This window comes from Crotalus tigris, unplaced genomic scaffold, assembly GCF_016545835.1.
Source record: "Crotalus tigris isolate CLP2741 ecotype Arizona unplaced genomic scaffold, ASM1654583v1 scf7180000017550.10884619, whole genome shotgun sequence".
Lineage (NCBI taxonomy): Eukaryota > Metazoa > Chordata > Lepidosauria > Squamata > Viperidae > Crotalus > Crotalus tigris.
In genome coordinates, this window is record NW_024096468.1 from 6,435,956 (window position 1) to 6,457,216 (window position 21,261).

A 21,261-nucleotide genomic window follows, 5' to 3' on the forward strand; every position below is an offset into this window, starting at 1 on the left:
CGAGGACTACCTGTATTGTGCTACAAATTAGGGACGCACAATAGTTTTTGGTCCAAGGGCTGGACTTGGTTTTTGAATGTGGCTGCATTGTAAAAAGGGAAAGAGAATTAAAAACTGGGGATTTCCCAGGCAAATTCCCAAACCAAAGTCAATTTAGTTAAATTTATATTCTACCTTTAACTAATTTTAATTTATGGCATTGCACACAGTTCATACGATTTCTCTCCATGGCTTTAATCATTTCCCATTTCAGCTGCTGTAAAAATTACAAGCTGGTGGCAAGTTTTGAGCACCTCGAGCAGTGACATTGAAGGTGTCCACAACTATTGTAACCCTAGGCCTGAGACTGCACATCCCTGCTTTGCTCAAAACACAGATGTTAAAATACCCAAGCTTTTCTGTCTATTTATTTGCCGCCCAGAATTGTTTTGTTATGAGATGGGCGGCAAATAAATTCAATGAGTCAACCGATATCCTAGAAAAGCCATGTCCCCCCCCCCCAAACACTCACATTCACCCTTCATGGCCATCTTCTCCAGCAATGGACGATATTCTAAGCATGGCAATGTCAAACTAAACGAAACCACATCCAAGAGAGAGGGGTAAACTACACACATTCAGCTTAGGGGAAACCCCGATGCTGGCTTTTGTTCTCGCTGATGAAAGCCAGATTCCCCAAATGCCGATGGCAAGACTTCCATCCGAGTTCAAAAAAAAAGAAAGAAAGGAAAAAAAAAAAAAAAAAGGAAAACCACAACTAGCAAGCAAGGCACAAAAAACTTGAAGTTCCCTTTTCGGAACTCTCTCTTTTTTTTTTTTTTTTTTTGCCAAATTATGAAGCAAGGTTGCTTATGGTAACCTCAGCCAATGACTCCACGGCCCTCCTGGCGCTGGGTCAGTCCACTCTTACTGACGCCATTCCCAGGGGATGCATAGCTACAGCATGTGGGAATTTTAAGCAAGGTAACAGTCCAAGATGATGGCATCTCAATGGCTTTAGGAGTGGTGCATTCCCTGCCTCGTGGGCCCTTGATTGACGGATGTGCTCAAGACGGTTTCAAAAGGGTGCCATAGCTTTCCCTCTGCTCCTTCAGTCTTTTGCAGGGTGAGCGCTAGTGCTCTTTTGCTTCTGCGGTTCCCCTTTGGAAGAGGGGCCCCGACGGTGACCCAAAGTCCTGACGTGACTCACAGCTGCTGCCGGTTCTTCGGCGAGAGGCTGAAAGGACTTTTTCCAACCGCTCTTCCGGTTCCCCTGCTCAGGGCCTTCCTTGGAGGACGAATCCGACGTGCTGCGCTCTGGTTTCTGACGACGGGACGGAGGGTGGGGTCGTGTGGTGTATAAAAAGAGAGCCGGGTCGGGCATGGGTTCGAGGTCTTCGAAGCTGCCGAGCCGCTCGCGAGCCACAATGTCCTTGACGGCGCCTTTGCAATGGAAAGCGCTGCTCGCCTGCCGCCGGGTGTGAGACTTCTGAGTCCTTTTTTTGGGCCTAGACTCAGCGCTGGGTTGGGGGACGGAGGGTTTCTCCGGAGGTTTCTCGGGCTGGGCTGCGCTTTTCTGCCGGGTGCCGTGAAGTTTTTGTTTGCTTGAGTGAAGCTGGAAGGAGAGGTAAGCGGCCGCCTCCGTCTGTTTCTGCAGCTCCGTGTTGAGGACGGTCACTCGGTGGCTTCTCCGCTTGAGCTCTTCCAAGAATCTCCTTTCTTTGTTCCTCAGGTTGGATCGGAGGGCAGCCACCAAGCTCTCTTTATGCCTCAGCTCTTTATGCAATTCCAAATTGCCCTTCTCTTTCTCTTCCAATTGGGCTTCCATGATTTTGCACTTTTCTTCCAGTTCCTGGTCTATTACGTCTAATGCAAGCGACAAAGGAAAGACAAAAGAGCAGATTTGAGTTCAACATTCACCAGGACCTTCATCGGTCTCAGATAGGGATTGACAATCTCTGGAAGGGAATACAGGTAGTCCTTAACTTAGCTTAGCGACCATTCACTGAAAAAAAGTGACTTACGACTGTTTTTCACACAATCGTTGCAGCATCCTGCGGTGACATGATCAAAATTCAGACACTTGGCAACTGGCATGTACTTATGACGGTTGCAGCATCCCTGGGTAATGGAATCACCTTTTGCCACTTTCTGACAAGCAAAGTCATAGGGGAATCCAGATTCACTTAACAACTGTGTTACTAATTTTACAACTGCAGTGGTTCGCTGAACAACTGTCTTTTTTTAGCAACAGAAATTTTGGGCTCAGTTGTGGTCATAAGTTGAGGACTACCTGTAGATCAGGGGTCTCCAACCTTGGCAGCTTTAAGACTTGTGGACTTCAGCTCCCAGAATTCCTCAGCCAGCCAAGCTCTAGGTATGTCCAAGAACTAGGCAGAGATCTATCATGCTACCTTTTTTCATTTTTAAAAAAAGGCTTTCTAATGCACAAGCCAAATTTCTGGATTTATATCCATGCCACAGAATTTACCATTGCTCAGACATGCTCAAATGGTGTTCCAGTCTATATCTTCCCTTTTTCCTTCCTTAATATATTCTTCACCCAACCACTTAATGACATCATTTCTTCACTTATGACATAGGGACCCATAAGAATGGTTTCAACAGTTGTACAAAGACACTTTTCACGGTGTCAGAAGAAAACAGTCAAGAAAGGCCCAGAACAGACGATGTAGGTTAAGAAACCACAGAGCTGTTAATGCTGGAAGATGAAAACTGTTCCCAAGGGAAGGCTGGTGCAGTGAGTCAGCCATTTCCATAGATGTCAGCAAAATAATAAATATGCTAATTCATCCTTTATCCTCCTCTCTCTTTAAGCCTAACAGGGGGCAGTTCCATTTAGGAACTTAGAAAATGCTGAGTCATTCTGTCATCATATGCCCAGGATACTGTAAAGAATAACAAGAGTTGGAAGGGATCTTGGAGGTCTTCTGGTCTAGTCTTCTAGGGGTCAACCTATTCTCCAAAGCACCGACAACTTCTGGAGACAAGCCATTCCATTGATCAATTGTTCTCGCTGTCAGAAAATTTCTCCTAATTTCTAGGTTCCTTTTCTCTTTTATTAGATTCCATCCATTGATTCTTGTTCTGCCTTCAGGTGCTTTGGAGAATAGGTTTTACCCCCACTGTGGCAGCTCCTTAGATATTGGAATACTGCTATCATGTCACCCATAGCCCTTCTCTTCATTAAATTAGACATACCCAATTCCAGCAACCATTCTTGATGTGTTTTTGCTTCCAGTCCTTTAATCATCTTTGTTGCTCTTCTTTGCACTCTTTCTAGCATCTTAATATCTTTTTTATATAGTGGCAATCAAAACTGGAGGCAATATTCCAAGTGTGGCCTTACAAAGTCATTATAAAGTGGTACTAACATTCACATGATCTCGATTCTGTCCATATATAGATTCTATCTGCACATTTTCATATGTTCCAGTGCAGTGGTTCTCAACCTTCCTAATGCCGCGACCCTTTAATACAGTTCCTCATGTTGTGGTGACCCCCAACCATAAAATTATTTTCATTGCTACGTCATAACTGTAATTTTGCTACTGTTATGAATCGTAATGTAAATATCTGATATGCAGGATGTATTTTCATTGTTACAAATTGAACATAATTAAAGCATTATATGTAATTATGTGTTTTCCGATGGTCTTAGGCGACCCCTGTGAAAGGGTCGTTCGACCCCCAAAGGGGTCGCGACCCACAGTTGAGAACCGCTGTTCTAGCGAGAAAGAGCTTCCCTGAGAATGGGCTTCAGCACAAGTCCAAAAGCTTGGAAGACTAAACCTGTGGTCCCGGTGACTGACTCAGATCGGATCCTGAACTACTATCCTGGAACACGTATATTTGCTTTCATTTGATTCTTTCCCTCTGTTAATGCAACTTAGGACTGCATTGGCTTATTTGGCAGCTGCAGTACATTGCTGGCTCTTATTTAAGCAGTTGTCCACTAGAACTCCAAGCGCCTTCTCACGGTTACTACTATTAAACCAAGTACCTACTACTGAGATGGCTACAGAAGCTTGAAGAATGGAGTCTCGATCAGAAATTTGAGGTGACAATCTAAAATCTAGTTTCTACCACTTCTGGAAGTCAGCAACCTAGAACTAAGGAGAAACTTCCTAACAGTGAGAACAATTAACCAGTGGAACGGCCTGCTTTCAGAAGTTGTGGCTACTCCATCACTGGAGGCTTTTAAAGAAGAGACTGGACAGCCACTTATCTGGAATGCTAGAGGGTCTATTGCTTGAGGACGGGGTTGGATTAGAAGACCTCCAAGGTCCCTTTCAACTCAGTTATTCTGTTGTGTTCTGTTCTGACCCAAGGAGCTAAAAAGAAGATGGGACCAGCTGGATATGTTTTTGTGAGCCAGGCGTGGCCAGAGATGGCTTCCTTGGGAAGCCGCGGTTTGTCTTGCTAGGACTGTCTTCCATCAGCATTCCATTCTCATTAAACCATCTGATGCTCTCCACACCTCCTTTGCTGCACTAACAGCCTCACCTTTTGCCCCGAGGCTGAGGGCGGAACCTGGCATGCCCAAGTAAAACTTCGACTTTGTGGAGAGGGTTGAAACCACGAGATCCCATTGTTCAGATCTTCCAAATTTCATTCGCCTTGATTTTCTGATCTGATTTCTACTTCTTGCAACAGAAAGCAGAAATGCACAATAGGAAGGTGCAGGCCAGTGTTTCTCAATTTTAGCAACTTTAAGATGTTAATATGGGATTAGAAAGTATTATTTAGTTTTTGATTAACTTATAGTTTAAACTGGGAGTTGTTTGTATTTGAGTTAAAGTATTTTAGGGATTTGGTTATTGGTATAGTTGGATAAGCTTAGTTAGAATTTGTTTGTTTGTTTATTTATTTATTTTTAACCTTGTAATCAGCTCTGGGAAGTGAGGGGGGGAGGGTTGGGGTGGGGGGGAGGGAGGGTTATTGTATTGTAATAATGTATTTGTATAAAACTTTTCAATAAAAAAAAAAGATGTGTGGACTTCAACTCCCAGAATTCTCCAGCCAGCCCGTTGAAGTCCACATGTCTTAAGGTTGCCAAGCTTAAGAAAGCCTGTTTGGGGCTTCATTGCAATCTTTTGAAGCTTTGGGCGTGGTTTCCAAGTTGTAATTTCTTGTGTGACTCATGAGAGAGAGAGAAAAAATGACTGGCTGCATGACTGGAGGGTTACCATTTCATGAAATGTAATTTGAAGATAATGCAAATGTAAAGGAAATGGAATTCAGTTTTTTTTTTGGTTTTGTTTTGTTTTGCTCTGAGCTGCTCCCTGTTTGTTTGGAGAGCAAGAGAGAGACATCTGTTCTGGATGGTTGCCCACCTTGAAAAAGAGGTTTGCAATTAAGAATCTTCCTGCATCTGCCACTGACACTGGAGCTATGTAGAATTAGGGGGTTGGCACACGTGTGTGCGTGAATGGTTTTACTGCAGCTTTGGCGGATAAATCTGGGACCTCTCTACCTGGAAGAGGCAATATCTTGCTTCAATACAGGTAGTCCTCAACTTACAACAGTTCATTTAGTGACCATTCACATTTACAATGGCCCTGAAAAAAATGGCCTTTTTTCACCCTTACGACTCCATGTTCAGGTGATCAAAATTCAGACGCTTGGCAACTGGTTCAGATTTAGGATGGTTGTAGTGTCCCAGGGTCACGTGATCCCCTTTTGCGTCCATCTGACAAGCAAAGTCAATGGGGGAGCCAGATTCACTTAGCAACCATGTCACTAACTGAACAATTGCAGGGTGTCAAGACTGCTAACATCGGATGTTCTTACTTGCCATATATGAAGAAGCAAACCTGTTTTATTTAGCCCGTATAGCATTTCTAGAGTTACGGCAGATAGTAGTAGTCTAAGGGATGGGAAAGTATGCAAGTTAACCATAACAATGTCTGGGCACAGTGTGGCCAAGGTCAGCTCAGCTGCAACGGGAGGGGCACCTCACACTTCACATTAATTGGAGAATGTGATTGATGACTGTAGAATGAAGGAGTGAGTTATGCTTTGTTACAGATGCTTGGGGGAGGGAGGATTCAGTTTCTGGCTTAACTTTGTTAGTGCCGAAGCTATGCAGAATAATAAAAGATTCTTTTAGAGGAATAAGCCTCAAAATTCTTTGAAAATCTGCTTTCTTTTGGAACCATGTCACAGGGATTCACTTAACAATTATGGCAAAAAAGATCGTAAAATGGGGTAAAATTTACTTAACAAATGTCTCACTTAACAACAGAAATTTTGGGCTTCAGTGTGGTCATAAGTGGAAGACTACACCTTTACTACAGAGTTTTGCAAAAGATTTTTTTTTGTAGGATAGCCCTTGAATACATCCACCATGTTTCCCTGAAAATAAGACCCAACCGAAAAATAAGACCTAGCATGATTTTTCAGGATGCTCATAATATAAGCCCCACCCCCAAAATAAGCCCCACTTAAGATGGTCAGCCACACGGACGCATTTAGTAGCGTATTTCCCTGAATATAAGCCCTAACTGGAAAATAAGCCCTAATGCGTCTTTTGGAGCAAAATATAGTATAAGACCCAGTTTTATTTTCAGAGAAACATGGATAGAAATAGTTTGAAACAAATGACCATTGAAGGTGAACCAAGTTTCCTTCTTCCTCTAGTTTAAAACTACTGATTTAATTTCTTTGTTATATCTGTTATGATTTCAGGTCTGTTTGAATGGATGTTTTATTGTCTTGCTGTACGGCAGTGGTTCTCAACCTGTGGGTCAGGACCCCATTTGGGGTCGAATGACCATTTCACGGGGGTTGCCAAACAACGCAGTCCGCCATTTTTCCCCCCTTTTCCTTAGCTGTGCTACTCCCTTTTATTCTATTGGCTTTTGAAAGCCAATAGAATAGACTCTCTTGAATAGAGTCTAATTCTATGGCTTTCAAAAGCCAATAGGAATTGTCCAGGCTGTCTCTGTCCTGCTGAGCCCGCCAAAAGTCCCATTCTGCAAACGGTGCTGCACCAGTTGAGTAGTCCTCGACTTATGACCGGTTGAGTAGTCCTCGACTTACGACGGGTTGGGGGTCGTGGCATTAAAAAGGTTGAGAACCTCTGCTGTACGGTAAGCCATCCAGAGCCATTAAGGGATTGAACAGTTTATAAATCTTGCAAATGAATCCACGAATGAATACATAAATATGCTGTTAACAAAACTTAATTTTGTTTGTTTTTCTTTTGACAGGAAGATACGTTTTAGGACACTGCTTACAAATGCTGCACTGGTTGAGTCAAAATATTTATTCTTCCTTGGAAGAAAAGTAATAATAATAATAATAATACACATGATTTATTTATTTACATATGACATTTATATAGCTAATCAGCTCAGACAAATGTGACTTTGGATGATATACATCCATAGAAAAAGAGCATGAAAGTAAATACAATTAAAATTACAACTATTAAGATGATTGGAAACTCTCAGTTTGGTGTCCTTGGTGCTCCCTGAACGTGGTTGTTTGCTTGCAGATGTTTCATTACCCAACAGGATAACATCGAGCTAGTGGCTGTGGGCTTTGCCTCCTGTTTATATACAGTAGCTTTTGTATGCTTCCTGAAGTGGATCATAGAGCTGGGCTACCTTTTTTCTACTATTTTACTACAGCAGGAGGGAAGATCTTGAGATGATTTTGAAAGCTGCAAGGCCAGCTTGCTTAGGCTTTCCAGACTAAGTCACAATTTCACGCCACTGGAATAACATGAAACTAAACTAAACCAAACCAGCTGCTGGAACAGGACAACGTTCAACTGGGAACCTTCCAAGTCTGGAAGATGCTATGAGGAAAGAGGCCACCTGAACAATATCACACGTGCCTGGTCATTTGGCACCCTCTACCGGCTATAGTTGGAGACTTGAATGAAAGGGAGTGGAGAAGAGAGAAAAGCAATTGGGAGACTGACTCCTGTTAACAATCCCCTTCACACCCATTGTTCTAGTAAACTGTATTTTAAAGGAACAAAGGTTTCCCATATGTTCACGCTGGAAGTATTGTTGCGCTTACAATTTACTGAACACCCAAGTTCTCTCTCTTTTCCATCCTCACATCTACCTTGTTAGGATAAGAGGGAGTATAGTAGTAGCTAATAGCTCAATTGCTAGCATAATCTCAAAGAAGAGCCATGCTGGATCCAATCAAACTTCCAATGCCTTTTCCATAATGGATTCAAGCCAGTGTAGACTGTAGTATAGCAGTATTCCAATATCTCGGGGGCTGCCATAAAGAAGAGGGAATCAAGCTATTTTCCAAAGCACCTGAAGACAGGACAAGAAGCAACAGGTGGAAACTAATCAAGGAGAGAAGCAACCTAGAACTACGGAGAAACTTCCTGACAGTGAGAACAATTAACCAGTGGAACAACCCGCCAACAGAAGCAGTGAATGCTCCAACACTGGAAGTTTTTAAGAAGAGACTGGACAGCCATTTGTCCGAAATGGTGTAGGGTTTCCTGCCTGAGCAGGGGGTTGGACTAGATGACCTCCAGAGTCCCTTCCAACTTTACTACTACTACTACTACTACTACTACTACTACTACTATTATTATTATTATTATTATTATTATTATTATTCCTAGTTTATGTTTTTTATTTCATTTAAAAAGGAGAAATTTATCTTCTTGCTTACCTTGCTGCTTGGCTTCCAACTCTTTCACTTCAAGATCATGGGTCAATTCTAAAAGAGAAGAACAACAAAGCAGGAAGGTTAAACATGAGATCGTTTATTATTTGACAGATCAATGCAAGGGCTTGACAGAACTTCCACGACTGAAACCTCTAAATAAAACCAATCCTTGGCTCCATTTGTTGAGAAAGGTGTAATGCAAAGCCGGAACTGAAAATTGTGTGCCAAAATCCCTACATTCTACTCTTCCCTCCCTTAACTCTCTCTCATTGCTCCCCCCAGTGTAACCAATCTGGTTCAGGCAAGATGTTTTCCTAATGGGCAGTTTGGTATGCAGCTCCCTCCTTCTTCCAGCTGGGTGATCTTGAGGCAGCATCTTGAGGAGATACAGCACTTACTTTCATTTCCCAAAGCATTCCCCTCTTCATTCCCCCACCCTACAGTTCATGACAGGCTGCAGTGAAGCATAAGCAAACACAAGGCAGCAGCTGACAGGGCTAAAAGGTGTATTGTATGTAGACCACAACTCGATTTCAGCAGAATCCCATCCACTTTGTCTCTGACTTTGCCCATTATGGGCTTTAATTCTATCGGTTGCTTGTTTGGGATCTACTCATAATCCACAATTTTTGAAAAAAAAAAATCAGAACTGGGATAATAAAATTTCAAATGTTCCTCAACATACATAGTGGCAGGAGCCTTACTCTCTATCTCAGTAGTTCTCAACCCGGGGTCGGGACCCCATTTGGGGTCGAATGACCATTTCACGGGGGTCGCCAAACAACGCAGTCCGCCATTTCCCCCCCCCCTTTCCTTAGCTGTGCTACTCCCTTTTATTCTATTGGCTTTTGAAAGCCAATAGAATAGACTCTCTTGAATAGGGTCTAATTCTATTGGCTTTCAAAAGCCAATAGGAATTGTCCAGGCTGTCTCTGCCCTGCTGAGCCCGCCAAAAGTCCCATTCTGCAAACGGTGCTGCACCAGTTGAGTAGTCCTCGACTTACGACCGGTTGAGTAGTCCTCGATTTACGACTGGTTGGGGGTTGCGGCATTTAAAAGGTTGAGAACCACTGCTCTATCTGGTCCAAATGTGGGCCATCTGACTCCCAGAATGCCCAGTGCTGGCTGAGGAATTCTGGGAATTGAAATTTTCACATCCACATCATTCTAGGCACTTTTGAGTAGTGTATTGAGTGAGGCTCATTCCCAAGGTGGCAAGGCCATCCCAATAATTATATTTGATCAGGTCATATAATTACTCAAATATTATGTCATTTTCCTAGCATGGGAGATCTGAAAGTAAAAGGAAAGCAAAAGTAACACAACTCAACACAAATCCAAAAAATAAAATGTTGATGATATAGTTGCTTTGAATGCAGAGAATGAGCTTAGTCCAGCTACCAAGAAATGCCAACAGACTTCCTTTATATTTGAAGTAAACAGTAGTTTCATTAAGACATCTACATGACATAATAACAGTGTTCCAATATTTGAGCGGCTGCCACAAAAATAGTGTGTCAGTCTATTCTCCAAAGCACCTGAAGGCAGGACAAGAAGGAATGGATGGAAACTAATCAAGGAGAAAAGCAACCTAGAACTAAGGAGAAATTATTTCACAGTGAGAACAATTAATAAGTGGAACAACTTAGGATGGTGATGTTGCCTATGTCCAGAGTTGCAAAGGTTTTATGCTTTGAAAGGCAAACTTTTAGGGATTCTCTTGACTTAGTCAGGTCGGTTTTATTGGGTTTATTTAATGGGTTTAATTAAGACCTTTTAATTAAATGATTTCAGTGGGCTGTTGTAAACAGCTTTTAATTAAGTGGTTTCACTTTAGAGGTTTCTAAACTGTTTTAATTAAGGGCTTTTAGTAGAGTGGTTTCCACGAAGGGGATCATTCCCACTTTGGCATTGCAAAAATAACAATGAAACAGGACAGGCAGACATGGTATAACTATGCACCTAATTAAATCAATCAATCAATCAACCAGGGTGTGTTCAACAAGGGATGGTTGTCAGACCCAAACCCAATGAGATCCAATCGAGTCCAATTCTTTGTTTTAACCTAATGGACAGAATCTTGCCAGACTAAAGCTATAACAAGTGCACATTTTGTTATACCAGTTTCTTATTCCATATAAGGAATAAGCAAATCTATTGCTGCCCAGATGTTTTTATTAATATCTTGAGGCCCTCTAATTTTAAACACTAAAATGTTTTGGGTATTGCAGTCTATAACATCAGGACAGCACAACACTGCCTAAATTTGCTATAAACATGTCCTGGAATTAATATACATATGCACTGATTTTGAAATCAGCTTTAGTTGTGCTCAGGTCTCCTAATCTTGGAGAGATCTATAAACCAGCAGACTTTCAATATTATTATTAATAATAATAATAATGATGATGATGATGATAGAAGGGACTTGGAGGTCATCTAGTCCAACCCCCTGCTCAGGCAGGAAACCCTATACCATTTCAGACAAATGGCTGTCCAATCTCTTCTTAAAGACTTCCAGTGTTGGAGCATTCACAGATTCTGGAGGTACGTAGGTTGTTCCACTGATTAATTGTTAAACAATTAAATTAATTAATTTTCTAACTTGGAAACCTATAGATTTATTCTTAAAAGTGAGAAGTACAACATTCAAATTAAAAAGTCTGCAACTTATAATTGTTCATTTAGTGACCTTTTGAAATTACAATGACACTGAAAAAAGTGACTTACATCCAGTCCTTGTACTTATGACCATCACAGCATCCCCAGGGTCATGCTAATTATCCAGTATGGCTTAATGTTTTGAGCAAATATGCATATTTGTTTATAATGTTTTAAAACACCAAGCCACCCAGAAATTAATCCAACTATGCAGAAACAAGCCACCAAAAGTTAGAACTGATTAAATTATCCACCAGACTGTCAAAGCTTCCCCTCTCTTTGCTAGCTTTCTTGTGAAACTGACAAACAAGCCACAGGCACACAGCAGGAAACTTCTGACAATGAGATAGGATTAGGAAGGTTTCAAGTCTATGAGTAATTGGGTACTAAATATGAGAAATGAAATCTTGTACCAAAAACGACAAATGTATCAACCAAGTGTGAATGCTAGCCTTGTGAAAGAAATCACACAGATTGACATGTTATACAAAAAGACCCTTTTATATAAAGATTTGAAGGAGGCACAGCAACGTGCCTGGCTGAGGAATTCTGGTAGTTGAAGTCCACAAGTCATAAAAGGACCAAGTTTGAAGACCCCTGATCTAGTGATTAAGTCTTGTGAAGTCTTGTGGACTTCAATTGCCAGAATTCCTCAGCCAGCCCTGATGACTGAACACAAAGGTGGGATAGACTTGGAAGTCCAAAGATCTCCAACAGCTAGTCAAGCTCAAGAATCATCATAACTCTGACCTGAAGGCTGTAAAGGTTTGGTGATATGTTATTATAAGATATTAGTTCAAGGGTCATCAAATTTGCCAACTTTAAGACTTGTGGACTTCAACTCCCAGAATTTCTCAGCCAGCCCTGAGGAATCCTGGGAGTTGAAGTCCACAAGTCTTAAAGTTGCCAAGTTTGAAGACCTCTGTACTAGCTGGTAATCTATGATCTTCCAGATTTTGGATTTCAATTGAAATATAAGGTTTCCCTTGCAACATTTGCTTTAGTTCACAGTCTTTCCCCACACTTCCCACATTTCCTTTTTTGTTTAATTCTCTTTTTTATTAGTTTATAATATAAAATACAAAAATATATAAAAATAGTAGGAAAATAGGGGGGAGAGAAGGGAAAGGAAAAGTGTAGGGAAAAGGGGAAAAAGAAAAAAAAAAGGCATTGACGTCTGACTCCCTTTGGTGCAGTAAAATAAGACAATAACACCAAACTTCAACTTTTTACTTTTACATAACCATATAAACTAGCCATTTCTATAACAACAATTCTATCTCAGTGTTTCTCAACCTTGACAATTTTAAGGCATGTGGACTTCAACTCCCAGAATTCCACAGCCAGCGATGCTGGCTGTGGAATTCTGGGAGTTGAAGTCCACATGCCTTAAAATTGTCAAGGTTGAGAAACACTGAGTAAAACCCAAAATCAAAGTTTCATTTTTTTTCCACCTCAAGCACAAAGTCCAGAAGTGGTTTCCAAGTAGAAACAAAGGTAGTTGTGTTTTTTTTTTCTTTACTCAAAGCAGTCAATTTAGCCAACTCTGCTAACTCCCCACATTTCCAAGGCCATTAAGAGTTTATTTTTTAATTTTGTACTTTTCTTTGGAAAATCAATAAAGCTATATAAAAATAGGGCATTGACAGATTATGATTTACTGAAGAGCTCAGTTAGAAAATTCCATTTTGAAAGAAGCTGCTGCCAAAAGCTAAAAAAGCTTAAAAAAAGAAAAGAACCCCCCCCCCCCAGAATAATCATATTCTGTTTTTTTAAATAAATTTTCACACTGAATCCAGTCTTAGCAGGGACAGTAAGGAGTCTTCAGTCCTTCCTCTTAGTTAGAAGGAGTGGAATTAACTCCTATCCTCTGTTCATTCCATCTTTCCTGACCAAGTTGCCTCTGCCTTTATAAACATATTATAAATCAAGAATCGTCTCAGGGATTTTTCATCTCCAATCTTCTAACATTCTCACCAAGCTATTTAGGACTTGAAGTGAGAGCAAAACCACTTACGGCTTCTGATTCTGCAAGTGAAGGGAAAATTAACAAAACCCTGATGTTAAATTAGGCATAATTTTTCTGCTCTGGGTTTTAACAATCTGATGTGTTCTTTAAAAAGCATTGCTTTTTTCCTCTCTTTTGCACAGGCTGGGAAATCTTTTTCCCTCCAGACACAAGAGGATATCTATATTTGTAGGGAAAAAACCGTTGCTAGAGAAGGCAGAAGAAAAAGAAGAAAAAGCCCTGTATAACTTAGGGCAGTGGTCCCCAACCTTTCCAGCTTGGCAGCCTGGAAGGGGGCAGGTGTGTGAGCGGCAGGCAACACAGGTGTGCACGCAGTTCCATATGTGCAAGTGGCACTTGCGCACGCCCTCCACTTGCACAAATGGAGCTTTGTGTGCGAGCGGAGCATGCTTTAACAGAGGGTGCTTATGCTCGTGCGCAAAGCTCCACTTGCAAGCGCCCTTTGCTCAAGCACCCATTCAAGCATGGGCATGAGTGGACTTTTGTGTGCAAGCACAAGCACCCTCCACTTGTGTAGCCCAGTTTCAAACAGCCCGGTAGTGGGCCACGGCCCTGGGATTGGGGACCCCTCTCCCTTGGGGTTGTAGCTTTGTAGCCCCTTATGCATTGTACTAGGCTACCAGATCTGAAGTGTAAAACCTTTTACTACCACTAGATGGCATGAAAGAGATGCAGAGGGATCTTGCTTTGTTGCCATCTAGTGGTCAGCAAGATTTTGGCAACCTAAGATTTGGTACCTCAATTCTGTGTCGTTTTTTAAATGTCACGTGGTCTTCAACTCTCAAATTATAATACGATAAGCATCACTTGCATTATTTTTTTTTGGGGGGGGACAGATAGCAGATAGCAGATTAGATACTTAAAAAACAGAAATTAGTCCCCATGGTGAGGTGAAAGTGTTCCCTTCTGCTCTTCATTTTGATCCTGAAACCTGATGTCCCATATTATCCTTTTTTTTTTGTTCTAGCAGAGTCCTCAAGTTTTACTACTAGCCTGCAGTATGGCTCTTTGATCATTTCAGCCACTCTCCGAGAGCGTCTATGCTAGCTTGGAATTCTGGAAGCTGTAGTTCTATTGGGCTATTATTTATTGATAACTTGCTTTCCTACTGAATTTGAGCACTCAAGGCAGAGAAGAATTCAACTGGAGGGTAACAAATTGGGCAAAGAAGGTTAGTTGATATCCCAAATTCTTTTAATTTCTTCACTGGACTGACACCTTACATTAATTCTAAGCCATGGGTTGGTATGACTGTGGGTTATTGAATAAGTAAATACTGGCTGGTATTCACAAGCCATTGAGCCAGAAACTATGGTTTATGCCAGTGATTAGTTTCACCCCAAATGCTAAGCTATAAGTTACCAAAGACGTTATGAACACACTATAAACTCAGCTTTCACGATAAGTAGTTTGGTATGTACATTATTTGATGTACCCTTTCCAGAGAATATGAGCAGTTTCTTCTGAAATACAGGACACAGAATAACAGCTTGGAAGAAGCCTTAGAGGTTTTCTAGTCCAGCCCCTGCTGAAACAGGGGATCCTATATCATTTTAGACAAATGGCTGTCCACTCTTCTTGAAAAGGGATGGAGCACCCACAACTTCTGGAGGCAAGCTGTTCCATTGATTAATTGCCCTAAATTGTCAGGAAATTTCTCCTTAGTTCTAGGTTGCTTCTCTCTTTGATAAGCTTCTATCTGTTACTTCTTGTCCAGCCCCCTGGTGCCTTTTCTCTGTGACAGTCCCTCAAATGTTGGAAGACTGCTAGTATGTCACCCCAGTCCTTCTCTTTGTTAGGCTAGACATACTTAGTTCCCGCAAGCATTCATCGTACGATTAGAGCTAGTTTTCACAGTTTTATTTGTTCCTAAAATATCAAGTGCCCCAATTGTTTTCTGGTGGAAAAGCAGTCTTGTGATTCATGAGCCAAAACTTTCATTTTTCTTTATTCGGGGGCAACAATTATTGCACACTAATTACCCTTCTGAGATTGCATCGTCTAGACTCATCCAGCATCTAAGAAATAATGGGATAAAAAGAAATAGTGAAGCGAGAATTTTCTGCATCTCTTTATGGAGAACGGGAGCTGTGCCAAATTCTTTCCTGCAAATGTCAGAGTAATGTGCACCAAAAGACTCGTTCCAACATGGGTTAACAGCACTTTTACCCGTGTAATACAGGTAGCTGGAGATAGCAAATGATAAAAAGCTAGGTGCCATTGTAATTGGTGCATTTATTTTGTTTTTTGTTTGGAGGATTGGAAGGAAATTGTGTAAACAATTCTGTCTGATTGTTGGTGCAATATCTCTCAGAAGACTGAACAGAATTCAGGGAGTCCTTAATTTACAATCATTGATTTAGCAACTGGGTCAAAATTATGATTGTGCTGAAAAATGTGACTTACAACCAGTCCTCGCATTTACCACTGTTGCAGCATCTCCATGGTCATCGGTGTGTGCGCATAGACCTGTGTCTAAATCCATGTGTTTTCCTTCTGCATCTTTGTGCTTAGGATATGATAAGTTTCTGGGCCCTATTGGATGTCTCTTATTCTTCAGACTGTTTCTCTGGGAATACCTATCTCATTTTCTGGGTGTGTAAGACATAGAGTATGAGATATCTCCCATATATAGCCCTTGTTCACCAGCAGTACACAGGATCTAAGTAGTCTGATCTAGTCAAATTTCTCTAGATGTAGCTTTGGTAGCACACTATCAAGCTAACTCTCAAAGTACCTGGGACGTGGGCCGGGAGGAAGGTCTTTTTCAGGGATGGCCCTAATATTCAGTTGTATGTCTTCTCCCTGAAGGAACCTTTAGTTCCATCCTTCCCTGCTTTTTCAAGGCCCTTAAAAGACCATCTTATTCAAATGCACCAGTTAATTTGTGTCAGCTGCTCTAGTTAGAGATCACTGTATTAAAATTCTGTTATTAATTTCTGTTAATTATTTATTACTTATTCTTATTGATTTTATTTTTCCTCTACTGAAGACAGCCCAAAGTCTTAACTGATTGGTACCATTGACAAAATTTATTTATTTATTTATTTATTTATTTATTTATGAGACTTATATACCGCTTTAAGTGCAAGCACACTCTAAGCGGTGTACACCAGTAAGCAATGTATATATATATATTTACATTGCCCCCAACAATCTGGGTCCATCAGTCAATCAATCAATCAATCAATCAATCAATGAAGGGATTGGAAGTTACTGCAGCCTGACTCATTTCCTTCAGGAAGTGCCTAGAATGTCATGAAACGTTGCACGTGTTATATGTATTATGCATGTTGTGATGAGATGGGTGGCGAAAGAAAGAAAGAAAGAAAGAAAGAAAGAAAGAAAGAAAGAAAGAAAGAAAGAAAGACATGGCAACATTGTACAATATCTCCATACAGGTAGTCCTCAACTTATGACCACAATTGAGTCCAAAATTTCTGCTATTAAGCGAGACATTTGTTAAGTGAGTTTTGCCCCATTTTATGACCTTTCTTGCCACAGTTGTGAAGTGAGTCACTACAGTTGTTTAGTAATGTGGTTGTTAAGTGAAACTGGATTCCCTATTGTTAAGTGAATCTGGCTTGTCAGAAGGTGAGCAAAGGGGATCACACGATCCCAGGACACTGCAAGCGTGCCCCAGCTTCAGTTCCATTCTCTGTTGCAGAGAACAGAGGCCTAAAGTACCATGAGATCATGAGAGATCAGTAGCGTGAGATCTCGCCCCACTGATCTTGCGTTCCTTTAGGCCAGTGTTTCTCAACCTTGACAATTTTAAGGCATGTGGACTTCAACTCCCAGAATTCCACAGCCAGCATTGCTGGCTGTGGAATTCTGGGAGTTGAAGTCCACATGCCTTAAAATTGTCAAGGTTGAGAAACACTGCTTTAGGCCTCCATTCTCTGCGAATACACCGAAGGCCTGGAGCAGCCAAGAAAGCGAAGGATCTCGATCTTCGCAGGGTGAGTATTGAAGGCCTAGGGAGACCCCAGGTGGGGGTGGGAAGGAGGGAAGAACCAGGGTGAATGTTGCAGAGCCTCTGCGGTCCCTCCTAAGGACGAACGATTGCTGTGGTGCTGCAATATTCATAATTTTGGGACTTCCTCGTAAGCACTAGGGGGCGCTCATCATGTAACTTTGAACAAGTGTTAAGTGAACACTGGTAACTCTGGGATTACCTGTACCTAATTTTAAATTGCTCCCTGCAGAACAGAACTATAGAGTTGGAACGGACCTTGGAGGTCTTCTAGTCCAACCGACTGCTCAAGCAGGAAACCCTATACCAGTGGTGGCGAACCTATGGCATGTGTGCTGGAGGTGGCACCCAGAGCCCTCTTTGTGGGCACGTGCTCCACCGCTGCCAGCAGCTTGCGCAAGTCCATTAGGCTGCCGCTGCCCGGAGCAGCAGCCACACCCAGCACACAGGAGGCCAGCTAGCAAGCTCGAGTAAATGTGGTAGAGCACGCCCACACCCAGCAAGCCAATGGCCACCCAGATCCACATCGGCGCCATGCCCTCCCAGTCCCAGCTAGGACTGCGTGCCTCCCCCCATCTATGCTGGGTCTCCTGCCCACCGCCCCCCCACCAGAGACCCCCTCGATCTCCCTCAACATCGAGGTGGCCATGCCTACCCAGTGGGCCACACCCCCCATGCCCCCCCTGAGGGCACCACAATGCTGATGCGGCCCTGGCACTTTGCGGGGTTGTGGTTTGGGCACTCGGTCTCTAAAAGGTTCGCCATCATTGCCCTATACCACAAATGATGATTTTAGAGGTGGGGGGGGGGCATGTCAGTGAGATTAAGGATAGGATTGGGAAAGATTTGCTTCTCACTTCCAAGATCTTCTCCCATCCTCAGCCTTAGATGCTTAAAAAGGCAGGCAAAATACATTTATCGCTGCCCTTCCTGGCTCTTAATCCTATAATAATAATCTATAATCTATAATCCTGTACTGTAAGTTGCCACGAGGCAGTTTCATGGCTGTAATGGAAATTAAAGCAGGACGATACTGCACTGAATAAAACGCTTGACTGATACAAATGAGGAAGATTCCTTAAAAGGCTTCTTGTGATTTCCTTTCATAACAGGGAGGGCGCCTTTGTCTAGCAACCCATTCAAAAACTGGTGCCATCCCCTGAGAGAGAAAGGGAGATTGATTTACCAAAGACGAGTGGTATAAAGGAGGTAGCACTTCAAAAGATCCTTGAAGCATTGCCTTAGTAACCTGTTTAGGTCTGTGATTATTTCAAGTGCATTTCATTTCTCCTGTAAGGAGCTGTGTAGTGGCAGTGCGGAAGACCATTGTTACCCTGAGGAGATTAGTGACATGTTTTGACCCTCTCTGTTTTCATCTTGCCATTAGAATGAGGGAGGAGGGGAGCGAGTGTTGTTTCTGAATGGCTTATTTAGAAAAACTAAACCCTTCCAGATCTACGGAAGCTTGCTGAAAGTCGGCAGTATGGAAACCTTTCAAGGACATTCTAGCACAGTGATAGCGAAACTTTTAGAGACCAAGTGCCCCAAAACTGACCCCGCCCCCATTCTACACCTTGCCCCTCCCCTGCTCCAACTCCACCCCATCTCCTGCCTGCCTGCCCGCAGGGACACTCACCACCTCCAGGGCCCACCGCAGATCACCCAGGCAGCCCAGCAGCGCCATGGTGGCCATGCCCTCTGCCCGCCCCCCTCAGCATCAATTGTGCACGATGGGGCATGAGAGCAGAGTCTTGTCTATGCTGCCTGGCTGCCATGTCCTTGGCTGCGCTGCTTTGCGTGGGCCACGCTTGGGGGCAACTCTCCTCCAGGGGGGCTGCTGGTGAGGAGGGGGTGGCGGGGGAAGCGAGGCTGGGGCAACGGCATGTGTGCCCACAGAGAGGGCTCCGAGTGCCACCTCTGGCACGGGTGCCATAGGTTCGCCACCACTGTTCTAGCAGGTGTGAAGAAGATAGCAGACGGGTCTCACAACATGAGTTACATGGACATCTGGGAAACTTTGGCCGGGAAAGTTATTGTTAAAAGCTATGGTCTGATGCTTTGGGATTTTAGAGTTAGTTTTACCTCGCTTTTACCAGGCTATGTATTCAATAACAGTAAGCTTTTCAGAAATGACAATTATCCTGGACTTTTATTTGGATACTTGAACTGGAAGTTGACGTTGCTTATGGGGAGCATCAGCATGGAGAACTAGCCCTGGGTACTGCAGAAAATGGCCACTCCTGGGGCATCTCTGCTGTCGTTATTAAGGAGCTCCTGGCAGCTTTTAAGAGATTTAGACGTCATCTTGCTTGGTATGTATGCTTTTCATGGTATGCTTTTAAATGGTTTTGCTTGAGATAATAAGAAAGCTGATAATCCCTTTGCAGGTAGTTCCTCAACCTATAACCATTCATTTAGTGGCCATTCAAAGTTACAACAACATTGGAAAAAGTGTCTATGGAGATGCTCAGTCATCCAGGTCATGGTTGTCCGAAAGATGCTTTTTTCCATGAGGCAACTGGACTTTCTTGTTTTTCCTTGAAGATGTTTTGCTTCTCATCCAAGAAGTTTCTTCAGTTCTGACTAGATGGTGGGGAGTGGCAGGATTTAACAATTCACTAAAAGAATGCAGATGACCAGCTGCCTGCAAGGAGTATAAATCCTGCCATTCCCCACCATCCAGTCAGAGCTGAAGAAGCTTCTTGGATGAGAAGCAAAACGTCTTCAAGAAAAAAACAAGAAAGTTCAGTTGTGTCGTGAAAAAAGCATCTTTGGGACTGGAAAAAGAGACTTGACCAGTAAGACCATTGCAGCATCCCCATGGTCACGTGATCAAAATTCAGGCCCTTGGCAACTGGCATGTATTTATGACAGTTGCACTGTGTTCCAGGGACATGTGATCACCATTTATAATCTTCCCAGTTGGCTTCCCACAAGCAAAGTCAGTGGGGGAATTTGTTGACTTTATTTAAGACTCGCTTCCCTTAGCTGACTTTAATAATTTAACCACTGCAGTGATTCGCGTAACAACAAGAAAGGTCATAAAATGAGGCGGATCTCATTGGACAACTGCCTCACTTAACAACCGAAAGTTTGAGCTCAGTTGTGGTCATAAGCCGAGGAGAATTTGTACTGTGGAAACTGGCTGCCCTTGGAATATCTCTGCTGTCATTATTAAGAAGTTTCTGGCAGCTTATAAGAAATTTGAGCATCATCTTGCTTGGCATGTATGCCTTTCGTGTTATGCTTTTAAATCTGTTTGCTTGAGCTAATAATAAAGCTTAAAACCTCTTGATTTTCTGCTGTGCTTGTTGTCTCTGGATCCAAAACAACTAACTGCCTGGGCACCTGACCACTGCCCTGACCTATGGCAAAACGGGAACTCAGAGCACTTTTTTTGCTTGTCCACAATCTTCTGACTCCCATTCCACTGTCTATTTTGAAAAGCTAGACTTCCAAATGAATGGATGAGTCATGTTTATAAAATGTCATATGCAGAGTCTGTACAAAGACGGTGGATTAGCATATTGCTATGAAATGGGTGACTTCTATACATTTGAACTAATGGGAAAGCATTAGGAAGGTGTATTCTTTCTTTCTTCCTTTTTTTGTTTGCACATTGGAAAAATCTTTCTGCATCATGGGTAGCATTGGGTAAGCAAATACTCAGCTTGCCAGGTCCAGGAAAACAAAAACAAAAACCTGCAGACGGGCAAAATGCCTTGAGTAAGGGAAAAATAGCACCTCCTACCTCATTTTTCAAAGAACAGGGCTTGCATCCAATTGGAAATACTATTAGTCCTCGACTTATGACTACAATTGAACTCAACATTTCTGTGGCTAAGTGAGACAGTTGTTCAGTGCATTTTGCCCCATTTTATGGCTTTTCTTGCCACAGCTGTTAAGTAAATCACTGCAGTTGTTAAGTTAGTAACACGGTTAT

The 21,261-nt window shown here is 42.4% G+C and overlaps 1 protein-coding gene across 5 annotated transcripts in view; it reads right to left on the reverse strand.

Annotated features, from left to right (window-relative positions):
• The window catches only part of CCDC92B (coiled-coil domain containing 92B), a 46,890-nt gene that overhangs the window by 12,482 nt on the left and 13,147 nt on the right, over window positions 1-21,261 (reverse strand). For 3 of the 5 annotated variants that reach the window (XR_005556481.1, XR_005556483.1, XR_005556480.1), the window contains 2 exons: window positions 8,656-8,703; window positions 512-1,845 (listed from right to left, as the gene is read on the reverse strand). Coding sequence is in view for 2 of the 5 variants with exons in the window: in XM_039341821.1 (XP_039197755.1) it covers window positions 1,190-1,845; window positions 8,656-8,703 (704 nt within the window). In the remaining 3 variants the exon portion in view is untranslated. The remainder of the gene's footprint in view (window positions 1-511; window positions 1,846-8,655; window positions 8,704-21,261) is intronic. The other 2 variants (XM_039341821.1, XM_039341824.1) reach the window with 1 other exon arrangement.